General features: G+C 33.4%; 1 protein-coding gene across 1 annotated transcript in view; it reads left to right on the top strand.

Annotated features, from left to right (window-relative positions):
• LOC140434631 (uncharacterized) overlaps positions 1-17,681 on the top strand; it is a 48,996-nt gene extending 31,315 nt beyond the window's left edge. The window contains exon 2 of the mRNA XM_072523037.1: positions 17,251-17,681. Coding sequence (XP_072379138.1) covers positions 17,251-17,658 — 408 coding nt within the window. The 3' untranslated portion in view covers positions 17,659-17,681. The remainder of the gene's footprint in view (positions 1-17,250) is intronic.
• Positions 17,682-18,632: the final 951 nt, after the last annotated feature.

The raw sequence follows: 18,632 nt of genomic DNA, 5'->3' as shown, positions 1-18,632 counted from the left end.
AATTTTCTACCCCTCTTTTTTAATTTATTTTCATTCACTACGCACAACGGTGTCATTTGTTCAATAGATATATCTCCTTGTCTCTCGTTTATAAGCTCCGATTTTGATGATGAAGGAGCGACATCTGCCTGAGCTTCGATGACTTTTGATATACTTGGAATAACATCAGGTTCATTTATTTCCAAGACTGCATCTTTTGAAGGTACTCGATTTGGTTTGGAGGTATAGGGAGTAATATCAGCTTCAGGAAGTTGTAGTTCGACATCGGGAATGTTAGAAAGGGTGGAAGGCAAAAAATCTTCGTCCGTGAAAATATTTCGCCTATATGGAATAATACCACTTATTTCAAAGCCTTTTTGAGCTTTTTCCATGGTGGCTACATGAACGAATGCTCGATTGAAAATTTCCGATTTATCAAATGGTGTTATTTTTTGGTGAACATTTCGTCTCCTATAGAGACAACATTCACTTGAATAGGCAGATTTTAGCGGCCCAAAGAATGTCAGATCTAGTGGCTGTAGCTTATGGGACGTGTGGGGCGGAAACGATAACATAATGATCCCATTTTCACGGCAAAATTCATATGCAGATAAAGAACAATGACTGCTGTGATTATCAAGCAACAGCAATGCTGTGTTGTCCTTAGAAGTCGATACGTGTTTATTAAAATGCTTAAGCCAAATCAATAATAAATCTTCATTCATCCAGCCTTTGGCCGAGCATTCATATATGGCACTTACCGGTCCATTGCGTTTAAGCTGATATTCGGATTCTAGGATAGATAAACATCGGTAGTATATATATCCCTGATGCACTTTCTGAGCAGCACACAGTTATATTTCGACCTCTCTTCCAACTTACAGCTTTTCCCAGTTGTTAGACACCTTGTGGGGCTATAATTTTGGATGATACCTGCACCGTGGTAATACCTGTCTCGTCGACATTAAATATACAGCAGGCTTGAAAGTTATATTTTGTTAAGACTATATGTAAATTTGTGAAAAAAAGGCCTACACTTTTAGCATTAAAACCCGAAATTCTTCCTAAACTGGTTGCCTCGGGTTTCCTCAAACTAAGATTTGGATGCCGTTTTAAGAAAGCTTGAAGCCAGTCTTTACCGGCCATTTTTTTGTCATCGTTGAAGCAGTTTTTAATATTATTTTTAACCCCAAACTCGTAGACGATTCTTCGTAAATCAGTGGCCGTTAGACCATAGAACATCTTCGCCAGATAGATGCAGCGATCAGCCACTTGCTGTTCTTGTTCACTGGAAAATATAGGATTACGACCTAGTTGTGCTGCACAAGCATTGTTGGCATTTAGTCTATCTTTTAATGTAGAATATGGGATACCTGAAAAAAGAACATTAGAAAATGGATTAAAAAATAGAAATCCTATATTACCAAACTCTCTTGCACTTTGCCTTTTTCCCTTTCCGTTTCTAACTTCCTGAAGTTGTTCTGCACTCCAAGTTGCCTTTTTCCGTGAATTCACCGTTGCCTTTGGCATTCTTTATCCTAAATTAAAAATGTATAAATTAATGTTTAATACTGCTCACTGGAGGGTAATGCCGCCCAAGTTGGGCGAAATTACCAGCCATCGCCATATTATAAGCAAAACAATTGTTAATCGTTATTTCTCAAAATATTGAAAGAATTTGTTTCGATCCATATATATAAGAGGACCGGTCACTAATTAATAAAAAAATCAATAAATTAAGTATAAAAATAAGTTACTTACAAATTATTTTCGAGCAAGTAAATATTATAGCGGCACCACACAAAACACGTTTATCTCTGTCAAACAACTAAACGTGCTTATGGCTGGCGATCTTGTTGCTCGCTTCTCTCGGTAGTATCGTGACGTCACTTCAACGTTGTCAAAGTTACTATTTCTCTATGTTTAACATATTGTATAGAGTGGGCGGTATTACCCGCATTTTCCCCTACGTATAGATGCGTTACAAAGCGTGTTAATTCCAGTAGATAGCTAATATTATTCTTTTTTAACTAGAAAGTTAATGATACGAATTACTATGTAATAACGAAAATTTAAATGTCGGGTTCACCAGATAAGCTTCAGATATAATCAGTTTTTTTTTAATTTCAAGCGGTTGAGGGGAAAGTAAAATATATCCCAACTCGACAATCAGAGTTATTCTACTACTCCAACTGAGTCTGAAAATAAGCTAGAAGACTCGAAATAACACCATTTCGCGAATTTTGTTATTACTGACTTGCATTGCACTCAAGCGTTGCATCTGCAGAGTTGTATTAGTTGTAACGCTCCATTCAATAAAATAAACCTAAACAAATAAAGATATTACTTAATATTAACTTACGTAATTTTTAATCTTATATACTAAAACGCTAAGCCCTTTTCTTGTCCACCACTTTACTCAAAAACCATATTAGATAATTAAAATATTTTTTCGGAATATTATTAATATTACGTATGAGATTGTCAAGATATACTTTTGGTACAAAAATCTTATATACTAAAACGCTAAGCCCTTTTCTTGTCCACCACTTTACTCAAAAACCATATTAGATAATTAAAATATTTTTTCGGAATATTATTAGTATTACGTATGAGATTGTCAAGATATACTTTTGGTACAAAAATTCACTTCCGGTTTTGAGATGACCGGAAGTTAAAATTTACTTTAAGTTTTAGACCCCACAATGTATATATGGATCGAAAGGTCTCGTCGAGATGAATCTAAATATGTACTTCCGGTTGCGATCCGACACCGAAAGTGACCCGAAACGCGCATAAAACGTCAAGATAGAGCAAATCTGACACCGGATTCGTGATCAGCATGCACAATTAACTGCTAAATGATATCCATGTCGATATTTGATGAACTAAAAATTGCATTCCGGTTTTGAGGTCGACTTCCGGTTTCGTTTTTATTAGTCAAATCAATAGAGAATTCAACGTAGAGTTCAAAAACGTAAGTTCACGAAATTATCATTTATAGTTTTTGAGTTATTGATAAAAATATTTTTACTTCCGGTCATTGTATATATTGTATATTTTTCTCGCAAAATAAAAATTTCATTTAAAAAACTCGATGTCGAGTTGGTCCGCTAGTAAACTATTAAAATACTAAGTTCTAGTATACTATAGCTAGTTTTTATATAAAAAAATCAACATTATCATAAAGTCGGTAAGATAGTTTCGAAACAAATTCAGTCAAGTCTATGTATCTATTGATACGTATTTCGACTTAATAAGTCTCATCAGAATAGTTATTCATAGCCGTTCTTAACTTGAAAAATAATCTTCTCTGTCTTATAAGGAAGCAACAATAACATGGCTTCGTTATGGACGCAATAGCGACATCTTATAGAAAAATCGGTTAGATAGTTTCGAAACAAATTCAGATTTCTGCTTTAATCTGGAGCCTTCTAAAAATTGCAAGGCATGGCCAGACGATGATAAAGATGTTAATAGAGACATGGGGAATCTAAAATTTGCATTCCACGACATGTCTATTCATCTAAGCAGAAATCCTTAACGAATTTGTTTCTCGTACTCATACAGAGTGAAATCAAATCTTTTCTGTCTTTTTCATTTTATTCGGATCTACTCTGTATGAGTACGAGAAACAAATTCGTTAAGGATTTCTGCTTAGATGAATAGACATGTCGTGGAATGCAAATTTTAGATTCCCCATGTCTCTATTAACATCTTTATCATCGTCTGGCCATGCCTTGCAATTTTTAGAAGGCTCCAGATTAAAGCAGAAATCTGAATTTGTTTCGAAACTGTCTTACTGATTTTTCTATCAGATGTCGCTATTGCGTCCATAACGAAGCCATGTTATTGTTGCTTCCTTATAAGACAGAGAAGATTATTTTTCACATTAAGAACGGCTATGAATAACTATTCTGATGAGACTTATTAAGTCGAAATACGTATCAATAGATACATAGACGCTTTGAACGTGAAATAAAATCTTTTCTGTCTTTTTCATTTTAATCGGATCTACTCTGTATGAGTACTGTAATGTATTCCTCTTTAGGACTGTTGGACATAACATAAAGCTACTTACGATAGGTTTTATTAATTTATTAAGCTTTATAAGAATTGTATAACTTAACCTTAATTCAGTTCACATGTAGTCGATGACCTAAATCTATTGTCATGTGTGGTTGTCATGTCACTGCTGTCACTTAAGGTTCCGTTTGCCAAGTGCAACGTTGCCAAGTATATCCGTACATGAAAACCATACATAACACGTCCCCTTTAATAAAAACAAAATAAACAAAAATTAATTCACATAATATATCATAAGTACATACATAACAATAATTCACAAATATATCAATAGGTAAATCTATCAGGAGGGCGAATGACTCTACCACTTCTGGAGGTTTTCAAACCAGGTGAAGTACTGTATGATGTAGAAGGTACATTAATGTCATTGATGGGTGATGTTCTATTAGATGTTGAAGGTACATCAATATCTTTGATAGTGTTATTTGTTTTACAGTCCCTTGTATCATCAGGTACATCAGGACAAAGAACTGCTCTCATATTTCCCATACTTGTCCTTCCAGTAGTCACAATATCATTTTCATGACTAGTTTTCACATATGCTTGCTCACAATTTGCATTTGCATGTTGCTGTGCTTCTGACCGTACAGGTCTAAGATAGTGTCTATTACGTCTATAAGCAGTATCATTTACTTTAACCATGTAATCCCTTGATCCTTTCTTTGCCATAACCACTCCAGGGTTCCATTTCCTTTTCTTTTCTTGAAGTAAAATTTGTTGTCCTGATTTTAATTCTGGTAACCTATTTGTTCCTTTGTCATAATAGTGTTTTTGTTTTCTTTGATTTTCTCTCAATTGTGTAAAATATCTTTTATTAGAATGTCTGGGCTTTAGAAATTCCATACTGACTGGTAAGTTGGTTCTGAAATTTCTTCCAGTTAGCAACACACAAGGAGCAGGTAAATTTTGTTTTGGAGTTGTATTATAATCTAATACAGCTAGAAATGGATCTTTCTTAGTTTGTACAGATTTTAAAAACAAGTTTTTTATTGTTTGTATTGTTCTTTCCACCATGCCATTGCTACGAGGATATTGTGGACTTGATGTTGTTACTTCAATATTATATATACGGACAAAATTTAAAAATTCATGAGAGCTGAATGGAGGACCATTATCAGAAAATATTTCACAAGGCAGTCCATTAATAGCAAACAAATTTTTTAATTGTGTTACAACACTGCTAGCCGTTTTGTTCATTAGTTTATTAACAATTGCAAACTTCGAAAAATAATCAACCACAACTAAAAAATCTTGTGAGGCTACTGTCATGAAATCAATACCAATTTTTTGCCAAGGTATTTCAGGTACATCATGTGATTTTAATGGCTCCCTATTGTTGCTCTTATAGCTCATTTGACAAGTCAGACAGTTCAGAACAATGTTTTCTATATCCTTCATCAATCCCGGATAATAAATTGCTTCTTGAGCCTTCTTCTTACATGATACTACACCCTGATGAGACTGATGTATAACATCAAGAAATTCACCCTTCAATTCTTCAGGAATAATTAACCTTTTTTTATAAAATAATACATTCTTTAATAAATATATATCATGTCTGTCAGACCAGAATTTTTTCACCTCAGAAGGTACAGAGCTTTTATGCTCAGGCCACCCATTTAAAACATAATATTTAACTTTTTGTAAAGATGGGTCAGTATCAATTGCATTTTGCAATCTTTTTTCATTTTCTTTTGATGTTGCTACAATAGAATACACTTTTAAATTATTTTCATCATCTATAAAATTAGTATTTATGGTTTTATTCAAAGGATCTCTACTTAAATTGTCAGGAACTTTGAGATTTTTACCAGGAACATATTTGAGTGAAAATTTATATCTCATTAATTGCATTGCCAGTCTTTGGATCCTAGGTGACATTTCATCTAAAGGTTTTTTTAACAAACCTAAAAGAGGTCTGTGGTCTGTCTCTATTTCAAAATCTATGCCATAAAGATAGAATGAAAATCTTTCACATCCATACACTATACCAAGAAGCTCCTTTTCAATGTGGTTATACCTCCTTTGGGTTGGAGTTAATGACACTGATGCAAATTCAATTGGAAACCCATCTTGCGAGACCATGGCCCCCAAACCATATGGGCTGGCATCAACAGAGAGTATGGTCTTTTTGTCAGGATTAAAATAATGCAAAGTAGTGGCTGACGCCACAAGATTCTTTAGTTTATCAAAACATGCCTGTTCATTATGTCCCCAATGCCACTCATTTTTACTAGAAAGTAAACATCTTAGAGGACTAGTGTGTTCTGACAGGTTTGGTATAAATTTTGCAAGATATACTATGGTTCCCAAAAAACGTTGTAATTCTTTTTTATTACTTGGTGGTGTCATTTTTGTAATAGCTTCTGTTTTATCATGATCAGGTGAAATGCCAATATTACTAATCTGATGACCTAAAAATTTCACTTTTGTTTGACAAAATTTAGATTTTCCTAAATTCAAAGTTAAGCCACTCTGTTTAATTTTTTCTAAAACACATTTCAAATTTTTATCATGTTCATTTTTAGAACATCCAAAAACCAAAATATCATCAAAATATGTTATTGTTCCTGATATACTATCTAAAAGTTCAGACATATATTTTTGAAAAATTTCAGGTGCACAGGTAAGGCCATATGGTAATCTCAGATATCTATAACGACCAAAAGGTGTAGTAAAAGTACATAAAAGTGAACTTTCATAATTCAAAGGCAACTGAAGAAAAGCAGATGACGCATCTAATAATGTGAAATAATTAGCCCCTGAAAGCTTAGCAAATAAATTATCTTGAGTAGGAATTGGAAACCTTTCTCTTTTAACATATTTATTTAGATACACAGGATCCATACATATTCTAATATCAGATCCCTTATTTTTCGGAACAACTACAATAGGATTTTGCCATTCTGTGGGTTCACTAACTGGTACAATAAGGTTTTTACGTACCATATCATCAAGTTTATCTTTAACTTGGCTCCTTATAGCCAGTGGAATTTTTCGTGTCCCACTTATGAATGGCACTGCATCACTAGATAAAGTTATATTAAAATACCTGTTGACCTTTCCTACACCTGAAAAAATGCTCTTATAACTATTTATAATATGATTTGTTTCATTATCTATCATACTAACACTAGGCTGATCACAAACAATTTGAAAGTCTCTTGCTGCCTTTAGGCCTAATAGAGATTTTTGTTTATCATTATCTAAAATATAGAACAGACAATCTTTAAATATTTTCTTGAAAGAGCAAGGTATATAAATTTTACCAACAACATTAATAACATGTCCAGTATAGCTAGATAATGAACTATTAGTATTTTCAAGCATTTTATAATCAATATTTAAATTTTTAAAATCACTACTGTTCAATATATTGACTTCACTTCCAGTATCAACTTTTAAAATACTCTCTTTACCATTAATAATGATTTTTTGGAACCATTCTGAAGAGTTCGGATTAATTTCATTAACAGTCCACACTAGTACCTGTTCATCAGTTAAATCAGTGTCAGAATTGCTACAACTACTATCGTTATCATTGATTTCATGGACTTTGTTGTTATTATCAGGACAAAATTTACGGTAGTGTCCTTTTTTGTTACACAAAGAACAATATCTGAAAAATGCAGGACACTTACCCCTAATATGCTGAAGTCCACATTTATAACACTGAATATAATGGTTACCTGTATTTTTGTCAGTAACTTTGTGGCTTGTAGACTGCTCCTTCTCATACTTTGAACCATACCTTGACTGTCCTGTAGATCCAGGTCTGTTTTCTTCATTTCTTTTCTTCACAACACTAACACTTTCACTTTCTTTGGATATTTCACGTTGAGTAACAGCACTATTTTCCATAGCCCTACAGATGTCTATAGCTTGTGCTAGTTTTAAATCAGCACATTGTAATAATTTTTCTTGAATTCGTAGATCATGTGTACCCAAAACAATCCTGTCCAAAATTAAAGTATCCTTTTCTTTAAACTCACATGTTGATGCCAATTGTTTCAAGGCAGTTACAAACTGATCGATACTTTCATTTTGTAATTGATCTCTTTTAAAGAATTTAAAATGTTCATAAATTAAATTCTTAAGAGGGCTGCAGTATGTATCAAACTTACACAAAACAACATTGTACTTCTGATCATCTCCAACATTTTCATACTCGAAGGTATTGAATATCTTTAGCCCTTCATCTCCCAGCTGATTTAGGAGAATAGCGATTTTTATGTGGTCTGGTTTTTCACTTTTGCCGGAGGCTGTTAAAAATAACTGGAACTTTTGCTTCCAAAATTTCCACTCGTGAGAAATATTATTTCCTTGGAAACTAAACGGTTCTAAGCCTTTACAAGTATCTGTCATATTGATTCGAGCACAGTATAGCTCCTTTACTTACATATATTTTTTATAGGCTTTTGTCACATGCACCGGCTTTTAACACAACTTAACCTATCGTCACTTTTCCGCTGCCACCATGTAATGTATTCCTCTTTAGGACTGTTGGACATAACATAAAGCTACTTACGATAGGTTTTATTAATTTATTAAGCTTTATAAGAATTGTATAACTTAACCTTAATTCAGTTCACATGTAGTCGATGACCTAAATCTATTGTCATGTGTGGTTGTCATGTCACTGCTGTCACTTAAGGTTCCGTTTGCCAAGTGCAACGTTGCCAAGTATATCCGTACATGAAAACCATACATAACAAGTACGAGAAACAAATTCGTTAAGGACTTCTGCTTAGATGAATAGACATGTCGTGGAATGCAAATTTTAGATTCCCCATGTCTCTATTAACATCTTTATCATCGTCTGGCCATGCCTTGCAATTTTTAGAAGGCTCCAGATTAAAGCAGAAATCTGAATTTGTTTCGAAACTATCTTACCGATTTTTCTATCAGATGTCGCTATTGCGTCCATAACGAAGCCATGTTATTGTTGCTTCCTTATAAGACAGAGAAGATTATTTTTCACATTAAGAACGGCTATGAATAACTATTCTGATGAGACTTATTAAGTCGAAATACGTATCAATAGATACATAGACGCTTTGAACGTGAAATAAAATCTTTTCTGTCTTTTTCATTTTAATCGGATCTACTCTGTATGAGTACGAGAAACAAATTCGTTAAGGACTTCTGCTTAGATGAATAGACATGTCGTGGAATGCAAATTTTAGATTCCCCATGTCTCTATTAACATCTTTATCATCGTCTGGCCATGCCTTGCAATTTTTAGAAGGCTCCAGATTAAAGCAGAAATCTGAATTTGTTTCGAAACTATCTTACCGATTTTTCTATCAGATGTCGCTATTGCGTCGATAACGAAGCCATGTTATTGTTGCTTCCTTATAAGACAGAGAAGATTATTTTTCACGTTAAGAACGGCTATGAATAACTATTCTGATGAGACTTATTAAGTCGAAATACGTATCAATAGATACATAGACGCTTTGAACGTGAAATCAAATCTTTTCTGTCTTTTTCATTTTATTCGGATCTACTCTGTATGAGTACGAGAAACAAGTTCGTTAAGGATTTCTGCTTAGATGAATAGACATGTCGCGGAATGCAAATTTTAGATTCCCCATGTCTCTATTAACATCTTTATCATCGTCTGGCCATGCCTTGCAATTTTTAGAAAGCTTCAGATTAAAGCAGAAATCTGAATTTGTTTCGAAACTATCTTACCGATTTTTCTATCAGATGTCGCTATTGCGTCCATAACGAAGCCATGTTATTGTTGCTTCCTTATAAGACAAAGAAGATTATTTTTCACGTTAAGAACGGCTATGAATAACTATTCTGATGAGACTTATTAAGTCGAAATACGTATCAATAGATACATAGACGCTTTGAACGTGAAATCAAATCTTTTCTGTCGTTTTCATTTTATTCGGATCTACTCTGTATGAGTACGAGAAAAAAATTCGTTAAGGATTTCTGCTTAGATAAATAGACATGTCGTGGAATGCAAATTTTAGATTCCCCATGTCTCTATTAACATCTTTATCATCGTCTGGCCATGCCTTGCAATTTTTAGAAGGCTCCAGATTAAAGCAGAAATCTGAATTTGTTTCGAAACTATCTTACCGATTTTTCTATCAGATGTCGCTATTGCGTCCATAACGAAGCCATGTTATTATTGCTTCCTTATAAGACAGAGAAGATTATTTTTCACGTTAAGAACGGCTATGAATAACTATTCTGATGAGACTTATTAAGTCGAAATACGTATCAATAGATACATAGACGCTTTGAACGTGAAATCAAATCTTTTCTGTCTTTTTCATTTTACATTTCAATTCATATTATCATAAAGCTATAGTTTCTCCTTGAATATTAGTATATTCTTTGGAACGCTGTCAAAATAACTGCCAAAGATTTAATGCGTCCTGTTAAGATACGTGTTGGGTTAAAAACATGCTATGAATTATTTGAGTTTGTTATTTTTTTTGTTGATTAAGAAACCTACTTCACCGTATCTATATCATTCTTTTCACTTAAGGGGGTAAAAGTTTATTTGGCAAATTACTTTTGTATGGTATTAATAACTTGGGTAGGTAATACAAAAATAATTACCTGCGACTTAATACCATACAAAATATTCGTACCAGGAGCAGGAACAATTTTTTATTTTCGGAAAACTTTTTTCCCCATTTTCGGTAACTTGACATAGTGTGGCATTCATGCACAAAGTTTTGAATCTGTATATAAAATATTTATTTTGCAACTCCGTAGAAAATCACTCCGTGAGAAATCTAAGGCGTAATCCTTAATTTAAACTTCCAAGTTTGTGTACGGATTAGAACTGGCGGCATATTTTCAAAAGTTGTTATTACATATTTAAGTATTAATTTATATGTAATTCATGCTTGGTCTAATCTCCCATGGGCTTATAGTCTATAGAGCTTGTTGCCTAAATCCAAAGTCCACATACCCTTCACCTTTTCTTTTAACTTCTGATAGTCCCATTACGTACCAGTTCATCTTCCTCAATTCTTCTTCTAGTTTGCAGTCTTTTTTATCTTTTGCCATGGAACGTAAGCTGCATGTTGCTGTATGGAGTTGTTTGTTGTTCTTCTGCTTCTTCAATATCGCCTTTCCTTTTCCCAGATTCCTTAAGGTAGACCGTTGCTTCGGTGTGGGATTGGAGAATAAAATTCCTACTTACCTGGGGTACCTTCCATGTCTCTGTTAAAATCGACATTTTTCATTTTTTTTAGAGTTTACGGCCATATCTTACCAAGCTAGCCAGATAGGTGGTGGGGTAGAAGAATGTATGATGTTGACCATAGCAACCAAGGTTAAGCGGATTACTCAGTTCAGTTAATACCCCTTGGGAAGACGGGTCGGTATCACTCACTTCTAATGGAATTACAATAAGTTACTTCCAGCTGTTACAGTTATTCCGCTGATACTCGGTTATCAGAGCCTCGTTTCTGATAACAGGGTTCACCAACGTAAAGGTGAGGTTGACTGTTGAGTAGGAGGGGCAATTTGAGATGTATCACTACCCAATTATTAAAACCCTAGAACCTGGTATCAAACTTTATTCAGTCTATGGGAAAAACGCTATGGAGATGCCTCTCCAAATAAAGTACACAAACCTTAAATGTTAGGTACAATCTAGAGGTTAACTAAGAAACTTCAGAAATTTGTAGCAAATGTTACTCGTTTTGTACCATTAGCTTACTGGTAAAGTTTTAGAGAACTTAGCCGTAGACATCTTAATAAGTTAGATACCGTAAGATAAAGTATACAGAACATTACGATTACCAAGACCAAACTGTTAGATAAAGCATTTGCTTCTACTTTAGAAGACAAAACCGATAGTCATATTTCGCGAGGCAATTTAGTTACTACCATTATAGAACGAGACGAAAAGAAAGATGAATGCGTAACAAAATTAGAGAAGAATAATTCGAGGTTTTGCATCCAAAGTTTTCTTCTCCTATCCAGCTCTCTCTTGTTCGGATCCACTTTTCCCTAGAGAATAACTTGCTCGAGGCAATATTTACTGTGTCTTATCACATTACCGAAGTAATTACGTTTTTTTCCCTGTAAACATCATAACCTGTTGTTTATAAAGATTTCCAGTATACTCCTGTTATATGGACTGCTAGGGTATTTGAAGAATTCTTCTATGTATCCACATTTTTAAGGCAGAGAGTTTTTACTAATTCTTTTATTAGGGTCCATGCTTCTACCTTCTAAATCCAGGTGTCTGTTTGCAGAGTACATATTATCAAATAAGATGGAAAAGGCTATGAAATTTGGGCATCTGGCTTGAGTAAAATTAAAATATATTGTAAATGGTTACCCTCTTCTTTATGTGCCATCTTCTACTGAAGGTTGGCGACCATCAAACGATAGGTTTATCTGTTTTGTGCCGCATGTATTATGTTCGCAGCTTCTGGTATTTGAAACCATTCTCTCAAGTTTCTCAGCCAGGATTTCTTCTTTCTGCCAAACCTCTTCTACCTTCAATCTTGCCTTCCACGATAAGCTGTAGCAGACTGTACTTATCATTACGGAACACATGGCCCAGGTATGATGCTTTTCTCCTTTTAACAGTTGTTAACAATTCCACCTCTTTACCCATTCGTCTTAATACCTGTGTTGGTCACTCTGTCTGTCCAAGGTATTCTCAGTACGCGTCGATACAGTCACATTTCTAGAGCCGCTAACTTTTTTATAGTTACTGCTGTTAACGTCCACCCTTCAACTCCGTAAAGTAGCGTAGAGAGTACGTGCCATCGGAGGTTAACGCTTAGGTGGCGGTTACTTAAGAGCTTTCTCATTTTGATAAATTTGGAGCTTGCTATTTCAATTCGGATCTTAATCTCTACGTCTGGGTCCCACTATTCATTTACTGTATATCCCAGATATTTAAATCAGTGTACTCTTTAAATGACATTAAGAAGATCGAAGGACACAACTGAAAGTAAGTGGCGGAAAATAGAAGACACTGAATTGATTTGGGGGAGGCCTATGTCCAAAGTTGAATTACTTAAGGCTGAAGAAGAAGAAGTACTTTTTCAATACGTTCGTCTTCAATATTCAGGTCTATATGTTGAATGTTCTTTTTACTGATCACCATAAATTTAGTTTTCTTTCTATTGATCTTCAGTCCAAATCGGTTGCCAGTTGTATTTACTCTATTTAGCATCATCTGTAAATCTTCGATGTTATCGGCCAGTATAACAGTATTATCTGCATATCGAAAATTACTTATTGGTACGCCATTAATCTTAATGCCCTGGTTGTACTCTTCCAGCGCTTCTAGAAGTATTTGTTGCGTGTACAGGTTGAAAAGCAGTGGAGAAAGAATACAGCCCTGTCTAACCCCTCTCGAAATAGTTACGTTTTCACTCACCATATGTCTACTCTTTATGTGAGCTGTTTGATTCCAGTATAGATTTTTTATAATCTGGATGTCCTTCTGGGTGTCAAGTCCAGTAAGATATAATAGTTCTATGAGTTTGTCATATTTGATAGTATCGAATGCTTTCTCATAGTCGATAAAACAGGCGTAGACATCTTTCTGTTGATCCAGACATTTTTGAATCAAGACTTGTATTGCAAAGAGCGGCTCTCGAGTTCCAAAACCGCATCTAAAACCGAACTGTGTTTTACTTACCTCAGGGTGGTTACCCTCAGAGTGGTACTACTTATCTACGCAATAAAGATACTTTGTTAGTGAACATGTTGTTAGGACAGGGCAAAAATTTACGACAAATAAATACTTCAACTCGATTAAATTGGCCAAGGCATTGCAAAAGTAATCAACAAGTCTTGTAGGTACTTTAAACCGCAACAGAAAGGAAGTTCCTCTAAGCGTAAAGCGTGAAAATATAGAATTTTATGTTACCTATATATTTCAGAGCGACTAAAAAATATCACTTACTACATACCAAGGAAAGAGTACAAACGTGTGCTTTTGTTCGTTACATCAATTAGTGGATGTTGCTGTCGATGAAAAAAAAAACATATTGAACCAGTAAGTTTTTATAATAAAACCAAATATGGGGTTAATGTAGTGAACCAAATGGCGCGGCTTTATACTTCAAACGTTGCTTCAAGATGCCTATGCAGTTGTTTAATAACATTCTGGGCTTAGAAGTAATAAATACATGGAATATAAAGAAGTAACTGGAAATAGACTCAGTACTACACACACTATACTAGGGTGTAGTAAATCTGGTACTACACCCAGCATCACCGGTTTTACTAACAACTACCACTGTTACTATCCAAAAGCGAAAAAAAATTTCAAATATTTTGTAAAGAAAATCATACCTCCAACTACCGCTTGTTGTCGCGGTGGCACTACTACTGTAATAAGATAATGTGTGGCAACTGCCAAAAACTTTAAACTGTATGGTATTCCAAATGTTTAAACCGTGAAACTAAAAAAATAAAATCAGATTCTATTAATAAGAGTTGATATATTTTTTTAAACTGGGTTTATATTCATTTAAGAACTTTGTAAATGGTCTTTTAAACTCTATTTTAAAATTTATAACTGTATTATATCTGAATTGTCAATATGTGTGTACAGCAAACACCAGTTAACTTGGCGACGGATTACGCAGAACTTCTCTGAGAAATAGATTATGTTTACGCCCCATGATTCTCCTATTGGTTTACTATTTCTGATAAGTAGTTTCAGTGGCGTAACGGTATAGTTCAAATAATTATTAGACAATTAAAAAAATAGTAATATTTTTTCGCAAGCTTTAATATATCATTAGAAAGATGAAATTGTTATTATTTTTTTAGTCAATTTAAATAGAAAGCCACTGGTTTATAATATCTCTTTAATTTAACATACAAACACAATAATAATTATGACTGTATTTAATTAACAAATAAAATTACGTTGATATTGTCTTTCATATTAAATGGAGGGTATTGTATAAATAAATGTAACACAGTAATTATTTAATTTTGATATTTTGGTTTGATTATAACACTAAAACGAGTATCAAGTGTAGAAAAATAGTAATTGAAAATAATTTTCTAATGGTTAATTTTCTTCATCTTTATCATCAAAAGAAAACTCTGTACTGGAAGATTCGCTGTTAATATTTATAATATTAGGAGCTATTTCCATGGCGTTATCAACCACTATTTCGCTATCTATGTATTCATCTTCCTTCTTAATGACATGGTCACATCATTTTCTCCACTCATTTGCATCAATTTTATTGAACTCTTCCTCAGATAGTTCTTGTAAGTCAGCTAATTTAAATGTAACGTTTTTCTGGCTTACATTATTTGACTGTAGCTCATATAAGTTCAATCGGGTTTAGGTCAGGATGGTACGGAGGTAAACGCAAAGGAATATGGCCATGCTCACGTAAAATTTCGTCGAACTTGTATTTTACATGACGGGGTTTATGATATTTAATGGTTTCATATAATTCCGGTTTTAAAGCGGTGGGTATAAATGGAATATTGTTGTGTATTAAACATTCTATCATTTAATTTTTTTTGAGTTTGATGTAGGCGCCCGCTCTAACTGAATACTATGATAAGATGCGTTATCAAAAACTAGTACCGAGTTAGGTAAATTAGGTATTAAACGTTTTTGTAACCACTTTCCATAATTATGTGCATTCATTTCAGAGTGGAAATCCCCTGATTTTGTACCTGACTTGAAGATTAATAATCCATCCTTAATGAATCCCATGTCTCCACTGGCATGCACTATTATTATTCGTTGACCTTTAGAAATTATAGAAAATAATCCCTTTGTTGATTCGCCAGTCCAGTTCTTCGTAAAAGTATGACCGCTGTATAAGTAAATTTCGTCAACATACACAATTGGCCTATTTTGAGTACGAAAATATTTGATTTGCTTGAGATATTTTATACTCAAAGCTCGTATTTAACTTTTTTCTATAAGTAATTTTCGGTTGTTTTTGGTTCTCCTCCAACGAAATTGCATTTTGCGTAGAAGTCGACTTAGAGATGTCTGTGAAATTGTTATATCCAAATCGTTATGAATTTTTTGTTTTAATTTTTTTACCGTAACCCGACATTTGTCTGTTTTATAAAAATCGTAGATTATTCTGCGAATGTCTCTTGTTTGGTATTCCGTCAAATCTATGATTGATCTCCTTACTCGTTTTTTGCCTGGACTGGCAAATTGGACTCTGTCGGTATTTTTCAAAGAACATTTTGCCTCTCTTGTTATCCTTTCGATTGTTCTGATGGAAATTCCTGTAAAAGTAACTACAGTGATTTATTTTATCAAGTATGTAAGTATAAAAAAGTCTATATTTACTGCCATACCATAAGACAGTACACAATATATTCATGTGCTAATAGGTGTAATAATTTAAGTATGTTAAAAAATGTCTTTCGGCACGGCACATGAAAAAGAAGAATGCCATATGATACAACCACAAAAGTACGTTATACAACTAAAAAAAATGAATTAGGCAGATATGACTAATAAAATATAAAGGCAAAGTTAAAAACTCTCGATTATTTTCAGTTCATTTGATAGCGAATTAAAATTAATTTATTGTACAAACTTACCTGTTGCTTTAGCTGTTGTTTCTTTCACAGTTTTCAAGGAATCTGCTTCAAGCTTAAAATTTTTGAAATAATAACACATTATATATGATCTCACGAGATTGTCCATTAATAACAGAATTAGTCTTTCTATTACTTTCTAACGCCATAATTTAAAGAAACTGCCACAAACACACTTAACTATCCAAAATAATAAGAAATCTGAAAAATAACAGCCGCACTTCACTTTTGTGTTACGCACCTGACTACTGGGAGGAGACTGATGACAACCACCTAATCCACCCCAAGCGGACTTCAATTTTGGGTTTGTGCGCCTCGCCAACTTAAGTGGCGTTGATAGTATCAGAAATTATTAGAAGTGTTTATTATTTAAAGAACCCAAAAATTGCTTAAAATCTATTTTAAAAGATTTTCCATTCTGAAATTCAAAAAGTTAAAAATTAAAAATGTGTCCCTGTCTTTCGAATATTATCCCAAAACATAGATGTAATAATGTAAAATGACGAAGAAAAAAATTTTAGAGCCATCTTAACAAAGTTTTATTACCAAACAGTTAGTTCATAGTAATAAATGTTCTTCTAGTATATTCTATCCTAACTTGGTCGCTTATTAACCTATTTTTTGTTTTAGGTCTTATTTGTCGTTGCAATTGCTTCATTGCAAACAGTCATTTGCAAACCAATATCATCTCCAGGAAGACAGCAGAGATCCCCACTGACTTACTATATTAGTACTCCAAGTCAGTCTTTACTTAGAAATTCTCGTTTAAGATACAACTATCAACCGATTTATTCTAGTTCGTTAAATTATCCAACCATAATAGGGGGAAGTTACTACCCAGGGATTGGTAGTCCTATTTTGGGACAGTATCCGGGAGTTATTTTTCAATATCCAATCTACGAGACGGTACCTATTCAAGGACAAATTCCAATTCAACCACCAATTTCAAATTTGCCAGCTGTACCACAAGGAGATGGGCCACCAGCTGGAGGAGTGCTTCTTGATGATGATACTGTTTCTGTAGATGCTGCTTATTAATCATTAAATAGTTATTAAAATTAGTTTTTTGTTAATTTTTAAAGGTAATTTTATTTTTGGATATATCACTAAAATAATGACAGACATTTTGAGGATATATCGTCGTTTTAAAGGTAAAACTCACTATGTGACATTTTGTAGTTTCGAGATTTTAAGCATTTAAATTAATTTATTATTAATTAATTTATTTATTATTTTTTTATTTTATAAAAAACAGAAACAGTTTAAGTATTTTAAATAGGTCATAACATCTTAAACTATTGTCATCTATCTAAGTGATAGGCTATAAATATTATATTCGATCAGAAAAAAAACGGGTGTGGCAGTCCAGTGGGACTGCCGGTAAAAGTTATAATTCTATACACGCGTTCGTAGTTGCAAATTTATATGGGAGTCAATCTGCATAATCATTACGTATGTAATGCTATAGGTAAGAGATAGCAGAAAGAGAAAAAGAATTAGGTATACAGGTATTATGGTGTATCGTTTGCTAATAAACATTTTACCTGTAATAGGAGTATAGTAAGTAAATAAAGGATTGAATCAATATTTTAATGAAAATATATATTTTTATTTTCATATATGTATAAAAGGAGTTGAAAAAAAAATTTTTTACACATACTCTGCATTAAAATTAATTGTAAATTTTGTTATTAATATAAAAATACAATACAATTCGCTCCGTGCGTGACCATGGTAGGGGTAGCTTGAAACGATGCCAGCGTGCGTAGCGGCGAAATATGACAAAATTGGACCTTTGCGATCTTTTTACGTATAAATTTTATCAAAATTGGGTGCAAATACATGATGCGTATTTATTTGTGCTAATAATAGCAAAAATAGTGAATGTAGCTTTTATAGGTTTCCAAAGATTACATATAAATTAGAGAAAAGAAAAATATGGATTCGTGCTATTAATATGAAAAAGTAAATATCACATAATTTCATTGTTATACAATTCAAATAGGAAAAAT

Source organism: Diabrotica undecimpunctata, chromosome 2, assembly GCF_040954645.1.
Source record: "Diabrotica undecimpunctata isolate CICGRU chromosome 2, icDiaUnde3, whole genome shotgun sequence".
In the NCBI taxonomy this organism is placed as follows: Eukaryota; Metazoa; Arthropoda; class Insecta; order Coleoptera; family Chrysomelidae; genus Diabrotica; species Diabrotica undecimpunctata.
This window is presented reverse-complemented; position numbering and strand designations above follow the sequence as displayed.